The sequence below is a fragment of the Curcuma longa genome, chromosome 10, assembly GCF_044706935.1.
Source record: "Curcuma longa cultivar G26 ecotype Majalengka, Jawa Barat chromosome 10, ITB_CL_G26_1.1, whole genome shotgun sequence".
Classification (NCBI taxonomy): domain Eukaryota; kingdom Viridiplantae; phylum Streptophyta; class Magnoliopsida; order Zingiberales; family Zingiberaceae; genus Curcuma; species Curcuma longa.
Genome location: NC_133870.1, coordinates 12,509,750 through 12,521,659, shown reverse-complemented (window position 1 = coordinate 12,521,659; position 11,910 = coordinate 12,509,750). Strand labels below are relative to the sequence as shown.

At 40.4% G+C, this 11,910-nt stretch overlaps 1 protein-coding gene across 1 annotated transcript; it reads right to left on the bottom strand.

Moving 5' to 3' along the window:
• Positions 1-5,866: 5,866 nt before the first annotated feature.
• Positions 5,867-8,090, bottom strand: LOC141836397 (transcription factor MYC2-like). The gene has a single exon (XM_074723882.1). The coding sequence runs from the start codon at positions 8,043-8,045 to the stop codon at positions 6,066-6,068; it is 1,980 nt and encodes a 659-aa protein (XP_074579983.1). The 5' UTR covers positions 8,046-8,090; the 3' UTR covers positions 5,867-6,065.
• Between the last annotated feature and the right edge of the window lie 3,820 nt (positions 8,091-11,910).

Below are 11,910 nucleotides of genomic sequence, written 5' to 3'. Positions count from 1 at the left end.
GCCTAAATGTTCTACGAAAACTATCAAATGAATATAATTCAAATGATTCCAAACTGTCAACCCTTTGGAGTTTGATCATGCGTTTCTTGCTTATATGGTCAAGACGATAATTCCGCGAGTAGGAGGTTAATTGATTATCTTTTCGAGCACGCTTGTTGTTTGTTTCGATATTGAATGCCTCGTTGGAAATATCTAACACGTAGATACTATTACTTAATGTTCCAATCTCATAAAGAACTCCATTCAAAATTAGGTAACAACAATTGTTACTAAAATCAAATATGAACCCTTTTCTATTTAAACAAGAAATAGAAAGGATATTCTTTATTAAAACCAAAATATAGTAATAATTTTTCAACTCTAAAGAAGTCTTTTACTGTTCCTTAGGCCCTATATATTATCACATATATAAGAGCCGCACTCAGTATCCAATACCCGAGTGGACGAGGAAATAGTATGACATTCAATTACGAAATTACCTCAAGCGGAAGAGACATCACATGCCTACTTTCCTTTTATGGACTCTAGATAAAATTTACAATTTTAAATTTTGAGAACAATTCTCAAATTCCTATACCAGTCCTAAAGGTTAGGGTCAGTCAAATTATTGGTATCCTAAATTATGCGCAATAAAAGACAACATGCGTAATCAATTAAATCTAGAAATACAATCGAGTAAATAAGAGAGATGATTTGCAATGTATTTACATACATTAATTGATCTCATTTATTTTACGAATTCAAAAGCCCTTACTTTGAATTCGGGAGATTGTAGGTATTCTCCAAATGGGTTGATATCCATTTATAGATAAGAACAACCTTGGAGAGAGTCCAACAAGTCATTCTTAGCTACAATGGTAGGTATCATATACCGATTATGTATCACGTATACATAACTATCACATTATGCTATCAACTAATTGAATGTTCGCATAAACATCGGGTTGTTAACACATTAACACGTATACATCATATGTATAACACCCAACTTCACCTCTATCCACATTGACCTTGGAGAGAGTCCAACAAATCAACGCTTCAAGTTAAAGCCAGCCCGCTAATCGTGAGATCATATCTCGATGGTTCTAACATGTTTAATTTCAAGTCGGGCTTGGAGAGAGTCCAACAACCCAAACAAGAAATTAAACTCTAGTTCTAACCATATTAGCGGAAGGTGTTAGCTTTAATTATTTGTAAGGGATTTTCAGGTCTCATCCTCTTTTCATGCAAATAATAAATTATCTACATGACATGACAATAAATGACATGACATAATTAATGCAACTAATCATGACAAATGACATGACATGACATAATTAATGCAACTAATTATGACTATTTTCAATCATAGTTATCATAAATCTTATTTAATAAAATATGGTTAAGAATCTGATTTCACAAATCAAAATTCTTTAATTAGATTAGGAAATAAATTTTCATATCTAATCACATATTTTATTTTAAAAAATATAATCTTTAATTAAGAAAATCTAATTAATTAGGAAATAAATTTTCTAATCTAAATTTTCTAACAAATTAAAAAATTCTATAATTAAAAATTCTAAATTAAATCTCAATATTTTCTTTTAGGAAATAAAATTTTAATTAAGAAAATCTAATTAATTAGGAAATAAATTTCCTAATACGAAATCTCCTAACCAATTAGGAAATTTCTATAATTAGAAATTCTAAATTAAATCATAAAATTTTCTTAATTAGATTTATGACTAACTACTACACGTAAAACCATTTTACGCGTAGGCCTTGCACTATCAGGCTCTGATACTACTGTTGGGATCATCTCGGTGCAATGCACGTGTTTACACGTTTCGTAAACGTGCGCAGTAGAAATATACAAATAATTAAACTAATTATTATCACAACACACGCATGCATAATAGGAAATAACAGCGTACAAGGCATGAAGGAAATTAAAATTTTATAAAATATTAAATAATTCTACGCGTACCTTATTGATGACGTTGAGCGAAGTTGGTATCAATCGAGCGGTCCTTGTCGAAGTCTCGCCTCTATTGGTGATCCACGCCAAGCTCTCGTCTGGACGGCTTCGGAAGCCACGAGTCGCATCATCGTCTTCGGTACTAGCCGATGATCGATAATGATCGATTCGAGAGAAAAGTCTTATTTCAAAAACCACGCAACAACGTTTGTCGCGATCATTTTTTGAAGATTTTCTAACTATCACCGAAAATCGTATTCCGGTGTAGTTTTTGGTGGTCAACCTTTGACCGCCGATTTAGGACAAATTGTCAGAACCTTTTCGACATTGATGGAACATTCTCTGAAAGCTTCACAAGCTCTCGGGAAGTTGACATACGATCGTCAAACGATTGAGGTTGATTGGCCATGATTGGACAACTTTTCACAAGAGTTATCAACTCATTTCTTCTCCGACAACGATAACGATCGGATGACCGATCGATCGTCATACGACCAACGATGACCAGTAGTGGCCTTTTCTTTTTGACAATTACTATCTACCAAAACCAACTGCAAGAATCGGATCCAGTAGTTACACAAACTCTTCACAAGGAAGAGGAGGTCCCGGGGAAGATGGTGGCCGACTCTTTGGTTTCCTCTTCCTCCCTACCGTTATCGAGACCCAAACAGTAGCCATCGTTGCTCAAGATTAGTCGTTGGGGTCGGGAGAAGAGATGCTCGGTTTCCCTTTCTCCTCTGGCTGCAATAGGGACGCGGCTCCTCTCCAGTGACAACGAGCAGAGGGTGCGCAACCGCATCCCCTCCCTTTCTCCTCTGGCCAACAACAGGGGACGCGACTCCTCTCCGATGACAGCGAACAGAGGGCGTGCAACCGCCGGCGCTCAGAGGCATGACCAGATAGAGGTGGGATCGCGGCTGACGGGGAGGCACATATCGTGGTCGAACGGAGGTTTGGATCGCGGCTGGCAGGTGACATTGTGACTGGCAGGGGGCGTTGCGACTGGCAGGCGCCGTCACAGCTAGCAGGCGACGTCATTATTGGTAGGTGGTGTCGCGACTGGCAGATGATGTCGCGGTTGCAGAGACGAAGCAGGGTGGCGCCGTGCCCTTTGGAGAAGATGAACAGGGGCACCAAATTGCGATTTCACATTTTAACGAGAAGCTACAGTAACCCCTTTTTTACTGATTAGGTTTAGTTTTTTATCCCTTTTTTTTTCACGTGGTAGCTTAAAAAATCAGAAAAGAATAAACCAAAATCGAAAAACCTAAATTGGGTTTATGTTTTAGAGTTACTATAGCGATCGAATTTGTTACTATAGCAAATCAGATTCAAAACTAAATCGCTTGATTCGCTAACCAAACGATCTCCGATTTGACCCAAACTAATTTTGTTCATTTCATCTTCACAAGACGAAGCTCCTCATCTTTTCTATTTTTCTAAAATCTCTTCCATCATAAACCAAATCAAGTTCGTTCAATTTGGTTCAAAATCAAATCGTTTGATTCAATAACCAAATGTCTTCCGATTTGAATGAAATTAATTTCATTTATTTCATCTTTATAAGACATTCCATCATTTCTCGTTTATCTAGTCCAACCAAACTTTATTTTTCTCGATTTGAGAATATAATTCTCAAATTCATTTTAAGTCATTCGGATAACTTGTAATGTGTGTGACCCAATAAGTTCTCGGTTATGTTGGTCGTCCGTAATTAATCATTAATTATGGAATGATCATAAGTGACACCTAGTAGTATATCATGACCCCCCAATTGATCAAAAAATTAATAATTGATTCTAGAGCACTTATAAACCTTTTAGCAGCTACATTGAGATGTGCCTCATTCCTTTCACCATCTTATACCCACTTGGTTCAGGACATGGTCTATATGTGTCGGTCCCCACTAAGCTGACTACGTTACACCTAGTCCAAGTTACTTTCTTATTCTGTGGATTCAAGTTACTTGTACATGTGTCCAAGAGTATCGTACTCTTGACATGTAATGCTTTGGTTAAAGACTTTTAGTAACAATCCTAACAGGTGGGCGTAGGGTATATTTCTCCTTTTCTAAGAAGCGGTGAATCCTCTGTGGGCTATTCAAACACCTTTGGGCACTTCGACTTATACCTAATTATATCGGGTCCACACCTTCTCGGAGATGTTTGCTTATGATGTCAAAGTATAAGCCTTCATAACTAAGGTGACTTAAATACCATAAATCAAAGGAAGCTCGCACTTAAGCTGCACTGAGATCTTCATTGACATATGTATAGAATCTTATGAAGTCTTAAGGTAGGTCACTCCAATGAACTAGTTACCTTTAATCAACATCCACATTTAACTCTCAACATCCAATGTCTCCAGCCAACGAGATCAGCTGCTTGGCTAACAAAGGAGTTTAAACGTGCTAGTCTCAACAGAATTGATGATGTCCGTTCTCATCAATTCCTCGACTAGGGATAATTTCAATACATTCATAATTGCACATGTAGATATGCTCACTAGTTGTGATCCAATCACAAATTCTCTCATGCTATGAATCATATTGTAGACATTCAGTATTTGAGTTTGAGGTCCAATCAAATACATAAAAAATGTGCACTCAAATAGTGAATTGCTATTTATCCAATAAATATTTTAATCATAAGGTGATTGTCTTAGGACACCCCTTAAATCTAACAGTACAAAATTGACTGTGTGCATTTGTAAAAAGAGGTTTATTATGAGTTAGATTAGGCATAACTAAACCTTAGAAATGATTTTAGACAGTGACACAATTGTTTGAATGTGTTTTTTAATCTCCTAAAGCTTGAGTTGGCATAGCTTCAATTAGCTCAGGTTAGATGGCAACAGAGAAGAATATTTCCATTTGCTTCCATATGTGAGACATCGATCGGTTAGTCGACTAATATGAGAGTAGTTGATTGATAGAAGACTGAGTCAACTAATAATTTTACGATTACAACAGAACAATTAAGCTACTACAACAATGATATTCTAGAAGCTTTAGCAAAGATCAATCAACTACTAATAGATACAATCAACCAGAAGGATGAAACACTGACTGAACTAATACAGAAAAGATATTATAAAGGGTAAGTAAAGACTTGATCCTGGGTTATAAATAAGGCATAAGAAGTTATGAGAAAACCTAATCATAGTGTTTATATTCTTATCATTCTCTCAAATTCCACTCTAGTTCTCTTGCCCTAGCTGTCCTTGCACTCTTGTGTTCTATTTGTAAGGAGTCTTATAAGAAATTTCTCCACCTCTGAATGATATTCAAGAAAGATAAAGCTACTAAATTTTGTTAAGTGATCTGTTGAAGAGTCCAAGGTCATGGAATAGAAGATGGAGTCTCGAACCACAAAAACTCTTTTGTTTGGATTGTCTTCTTTATTACTTTCATATTTGTTGTTGCGTACTAATCATTTGTAGAAGTTTAACGGTTGATTATTCAACCTACCCTCTTTATCCTCTATTTTTATCGAATAGTCCGGAGATGTAGCAACATATCGTCCACCATGAAAACGGTTCATGAGGGGTTTAAGAGGAGGGACAAAATTATAGTGGACAATTTGGATATTACAAAAAAAAATAATAATAAATGCACAGTTTCATAAAACGCATCACCAGTAACAGGAGACTCGAACAACCTCTACTAAACTATTGTTGGATATATATTTATGCTAAATGAGCGAATCGTATTAAGATTTATTAGGCCGATTGTAGGTTGCAAATATCAACATATAGATTAGAGGCTATGCACATACTTAGAAGTGTGCATGCAACATGAGCGAGCAGAGCCGCCTCACTGGCAGCCACTTCTCACCTCTTGGAACTGTGAAAGTGTGCGCGATCCAACTCGTCGACTAGGAGCTCAACTCATAAAGGCCAATCGGGTACGAGATCAACAAACATTTCATGCACTAGTTATTGACTGTACAGTAGAAGTTTTGGTACCTACCAAACAAGCTCGCTCTTCTCCAGCAGCTTCACCTCTCTTGTGAAAGCTATTCACATTCACTTCACTTTCACTTCACCGAGCAAAAGTAGTGATTATGAACTCTTCCTGAACAAACGCATTTCCCGATTGTGATTATCAAGTCAATCGAGAGTGGAGAGCAGCGTTGAGCTGCTCCTGCGTGTACACTTGGCTCGACATCATGACGGTGGCCTGCTGGATCATCAGGTCCTTGACGACGGACACACTCGCGTAGTGTACTTCGAGATCCAGCTCTTGCAGTGCAGCCGTCAGCCGTGCCGCCGGATGGTTCCTTCTTTGGCTCTGTACTCTTATCATGGCCTCTAATCCGAGTATCTTCACTTCCAACTCCACCCCGAGGCACCGGCTTGCGACGTTCGTGGCCTTGTGGTTGCGCTCGAATGGCCGAGCTGGGGCGGACGCATGCTGCTGCTTGAGGGCTTCCACTTGGGCTTGTAGCTCCTCCTTCTCGACGTCCAAAGTTTGGATCTTTGATCGGAGCTCTTCAATGTAGGAGACGGCGTCACCGAGGAGGGAAGCTTTATCCATCTTGGACACGTTGGGGACTACGGCGCGGAGAGCGTAGAATCGTTGGTTGAGCTTCTCGCGGCGCTGCCGCTCGGCTTCGACGTGGTTTAGCGGCTCCTCGCGGCCATTGGCAGGCTTCCTCCCTCGCTTCTTGGGCCGCTTCTCTGGCTCCGCCACGCGGCTGCTCTCCACCTCCCGCATCGAGGCGTCGAGATCCGATTGATCGGAATCTGGACCGTCCGGAATCGCACCTCCGCCGGAGCACATCAATTGGCCGTTGGGTGGTCTCGCCGGAGCCGACGTGAAGGACAGCATCGCCTCGTCGTTGTTGGTGACGCTGGACACCGCCCCCGTGGATCTCTTGTTCTTCGTGTTGTCTGCTGCGGGGGCGGGGACGGCGGCGGTTTGGGGATGGTGGAAGAGGCTCCCTGCGGCAGGGGCCGGCGAGGAATTCTTCTTGCTGCCAGAAAAAATTAAAACTTCCTTGGAATCCTGCTTGAACGTCTGGGGGCCAATTGAGGGATTCGAGCTGAACTCTGAAAAATTGAAGTCTTTAGAGAAGAAAGATTGGTTCTGCGGGTTATTCTGGTGCTGCAACTGCTGGTGATGTTTTTGGATTTGGATCGAAGAGCTAGGGTTTTGGGTGAGCATGCCGGAGTTAGGGTTGTTTTCGAATTGAATTGGGGGTTTTGTGACGGGTATGTCGGCGGTGGCGGAGACGGAGTCCTTCATTTCGACCACTGCAGGATCTGTAAGCCAAAGCACCGACGGATCGGTCTCCCCTAGTTCGGGGGCTGAGGTAACTGCTGCAGATTGCGGTGTCAACCACGACGAAGAGGCGCCGCTGGGTGCGACAGCGGGTGGAGCGTCGGGAGAGTTGAAGTTGAAGTGGGCGCGGATCTGGCCCATGATCTCGGCGCTGTGCAAGATGACATCGGTGGAACCGAGCTCGAGTACGCCAGAGCCGACAGGGACACAGACCATAGTCTGGAGGCCGAATACCTGCGCCTGGCAAGCTCGCTCGCAGGGCGCTGAGGCAAGGCGGGCGGCGCCGGCTATCCAGGAAGGGCTCCCGGCACAGAAGACCTGGCCAGGGAGCCCGCTGCTGTTCACGAAGGACTGAGTCATGGACACAAGGAAGAACCACTCCGTGTCGGTGACATCCTCATCGACGGCCTCGTCCGCTCCGGACGAGCCGCCGCCGGAAATGAGCATGTTGAGCTCTCGCAGGACCCGCTTGCGGTACTCTTGCTCGCCGGGGGAGGACGCAGTGCTAGAAGGGTGCTTCCGCTTGTGCTCCTCGCAGCCCTTGTAGTAGCCGTCGCCCCAGACAAGTAAGGAGGAGTCGGAGGCGGTGTCGAGGGAGGACTGCCAGAAGATGCCGTAGGTCCAGGAGTGTCGCGCGCTGTCGATGAGGGCCTGGAGGCGGTGCTGGAGGGAGTCCTGGTTGAAGGAGAGAGGCGGCTGCGGCGGGGGAGTGGAGGGAGGGACCCAAGGGAAGCTCTGGAGGTCGGCGGAGGCTATGAAGGCGTCCATAACGGAGGCGTTGTCGTCGGTCCACAGGTTCATGATCTCGTCCACCGAGTTTAAGATGGCCGTGAGAGGAGGAGGAAGAGGAGGAAGGAGATGATGATTGCTGATAGCTGATTCGGAGCTTTTTACTATTTTGACCCAGCCAAAATTTCAGCTCCCCCCCTGCAAACTTTTCCTTTTTAACTTTTGTCTTACCATAACGCTCCTCCCCAATTAATTAATTCTCCAAATCCCAGAAAAAGCTATTTATAAACTTTGAGGGAGGAAAACGAAAAGTGATCAAAATGACGATCCATCGAATCCAACGAGGCATCTAGTTGTTGCGGCGGCCACGTCGTGGATTGCTGCAGCCACGATGGTTCCTCCCCCCTTCCCTACTTTTTCTTTTTCTTTTTTCACAATTAAATTAAATTAATAATCGCTTCTGTTGCAGTAATTATATTCCATTGGTTGGCCCACCGGGCTCGCACGTTTTTCTCGCTGCCCTTGTCGTCACGTGGCCGCGATGCCAACACCACCGCCTCCGTGTCCCTGAGACGAGTGAGGTTGTGAATATTTATTTATTTATGAAAATAATAATAATAAATCAGTCTGTCTTTAATTTAATAAATTAAAAACTAATATAATATAAAATATATAATAAAAATTATATATTAATTTTAAATATAAATTAAAAATTAATATAATATAAAATTTATAATAAAAATCATATATTAATTTCAAATATTTTTACAATAATATTTTTATTATTTTATATTTTAAAAATATTAAATAATAATTTCATTATCAACTGTATCAAATACATTTTAGTATATGATATCAAACAATCATTTATCATATTATCTTCCAACCGATTACGAAGTGAATTTTTAATTAATTTTATTATTAAAAATATTCTATTTACAGTTGTAGTTACAACAAGTAATATTAACAATGCAAACTTTAAAAGTAAATATAACAAATGATACAGTCAATATTTTTTCAATTAAACCATTCTTTTAACAAGTTCATTAATCTTCGCAATCTCAGAGAATTAACTGCTACTTCGCATGTCAAAAATAAAATTATCAAGTTGATGTTCAAATTGCATTAACTGTATCGAAGAAAATCAGATGAATAAAACTGAGCAAATTAAAATAATTTCTCTTATTATAAATAGAGAATGAATTTGATGGATCAAGATAAGTACTTTATATTCACCTCATTAAAGCGACTATTCAACTCTTGAAGTTGCAAATTTATCATTTTATAAAATATTTAAATGCGATAATAGTGAAGATTTGTCATTCCTTCAATATTTCATTGTGATCTCCCATAAAAAGCGAACAAGTCTTCCATGTGCAAAGTGACTATCTCATATTTAATACAAAATAAAGAAACCTCATTCAATAGCAAATCTCAACCATCATCTCTCTTGGTTTGCAGTTGATGTTTGTTTGATCTTGCAAGAATCATGACATTTACGATGTCTTAATCTTTTCTTTGCAAAGCTTGCAATAAATCATTCGTAACTCCCAAGATATTCTTTATTAAATGCATCTAAATTTATATTTTTCCTATCAATTCCAACAGATTATTTATTTGCACCCTTTGATTATGATCTTTTCCCTCCTCTTCAACAATTAACAGTTCATTTGGGAGGAGGTAAGGGAAAGGGAGAGAAGGGTAAGGAAGGGGAAAGAGAATTTTGAGCCTTGTTTGGGATGGAGTGAGTTAAGGAGGGGAAGGGGAGAGAAGGGTAAGTTTTTTCCCCTTGTATGCCCATGAATCGACATAATTCCTTATACCCCGATTTGGGGTGTAAGGAAGGGGAAGAAAAACTTAAAAAATATTTATTTCAATTTTATCCTTATGTTAAAATATTAATTATTAAAATAACTCATCTATTAGCTAGATTTTTGCACCGTCGCTCCTCATCACATAATGCAGCCGTCACAAGATCTCATCGCTTGCATTCCTCGACGTTGACCTTCGTCGCAAATTTCTTCGAAGATAAAACTCAAGAGAATAGAGACAGGTAATCATAATCTCCTTCTCCTCCTCTTCCTTTTGCCCTCAACGACAATCTCATATCTGAATGAATAAGAGCATAAACCATAGTAGTTGTCTTTTTCATTCTCCATTGGAAAGTGTTAATAATATGAATATATGATCTTATCTTCGCCATATGCTAGTCATATTGCATCTAATTTGACGTTTGTTGATTCTGATAACATTTTATGTATTCGGAACTCTGTAATAGCACCTAGGGTAAACGTACTTTTCTTCCTTCGGGTTGTGAAGTGAAGCAGGCATAGCTCAAGGTTTCAACACTTCTCCAGCAAGAAACGTATTAAACAAGGGAAAGGAAAAGATAAGATCCATGCTAGAAAGAAAAAGCATAGCAGTAGGGTAACTAAGCATCTATATCTCTACTTCACCCCAGTCCTTCCTCGTCGATTAGCAATCGATCCAATGTGGATTGTATCCGACGAGGTTTGGTGTAAAATATCAAAAATTTAAGGAGTAATTTATAAATAAATTAACTCTAATTAAATTTAATCCTTAACCTAATTAGTAAGAATTTTAATGGAATTTATTTGGGCTATTAGAATCCAATGATTAGTGGTTAACCTACTCTTAATTAATTAAATCTAGTTATTTAAAGGATTAATGGAATTATAGGTAATGGCTTAATAGGTTAATGGCTTGAGGGTTATAGGAACCGAAACCCGTTAAAGCCAAAATCCAATAAGAAACTTTAAAGCCCTTTCTTCCTCGCGATTTTTCCCCCTGTTCTCACGCGAGACCGCCCCAATTCTTCCTTCTTCGTTCTCGATCACGCGACCACGGGGAGGCTAGCTGCCGGTGTAGATGACAAACGCTGCTGGAGATCGGAAAGCTTCAACCGTGAGCTTGTTTTGTTGCCAGAAGTGGTGTGAGTCGGCGACGATCTGCAGCGGTAGAGGAAGGAGATCGGGTGATAGCAATCGGTAAGTGTTGATTTCTAACCAGATTGCTTACGGATTTCGTGAGATCTCTTTGGTTTTTGAGGGGATTTGTGATTCGTAGCTTAATGTGGAACGAATTTTTAGATTTCCTTACGATTTCTTGATCTTGATCGAGAAAGTGTGGATCTTGATACCTGCCGGCGACATTAATTGTGCACGGCTAGGGTTTCCTAAGACCAAGATCTAGGGCATTCAACCAGCTTAGTGGTAAGTTCCTCCTTGATTGGTCCGATTCAATCTGGAATTTGGTTTGAGATTAGAAATTTGGGTCACTGTTTAATTGAGAATGCATGGTTTCTTGATTTGTTTAGGCTGATTTGTGGAATCAAGGGAGCCAAGGAAATCTAGGGCAAAGGCAATTGAATCCATTAAAGGTAAGAATGCATGAATCTTGATTCTATTGGATTGAGATTGAGTTTTCGGATTGGAAATTCAGTTGTGATTATGTTTGTGAGCAGATCGGAAACAGAGTTTGGGATCGAAGTGAGTTGGCGTTCTGGATCTCCGTCCTGCTTTCCGGATTCTATCCGCTCCGAAAAGCATAGAACCCCACAGGACAAAAATTTTATCCCGCCAGGATCAATTGACAAAGTCTACAAAAGACTAAGTCAATCGATCCTTCAGGATCGCCGATTCCTAAATTACTAACTACGGTTTATGACTAGTTCTAGGTAAAATTAAAACTGCGGAAAAATATAAATTTTACCAGAACCTTTATGATGACCTCGGAGCCTTCCGCTGTATTCCTTTCTTCTTCCTGGACGTTGGGTGGACAACGATCCTCCAGAAATAAAGAACTGCAACCTCCGGATGAAGAAGCCTTGGATCGCCTTTTTCCTTCTCGCAGCAACTTCGCCTTGTCTCGTCTCTTTGCTTGGATCCGGCCACTTCCTTGGAGGAGGAGTTCGGCC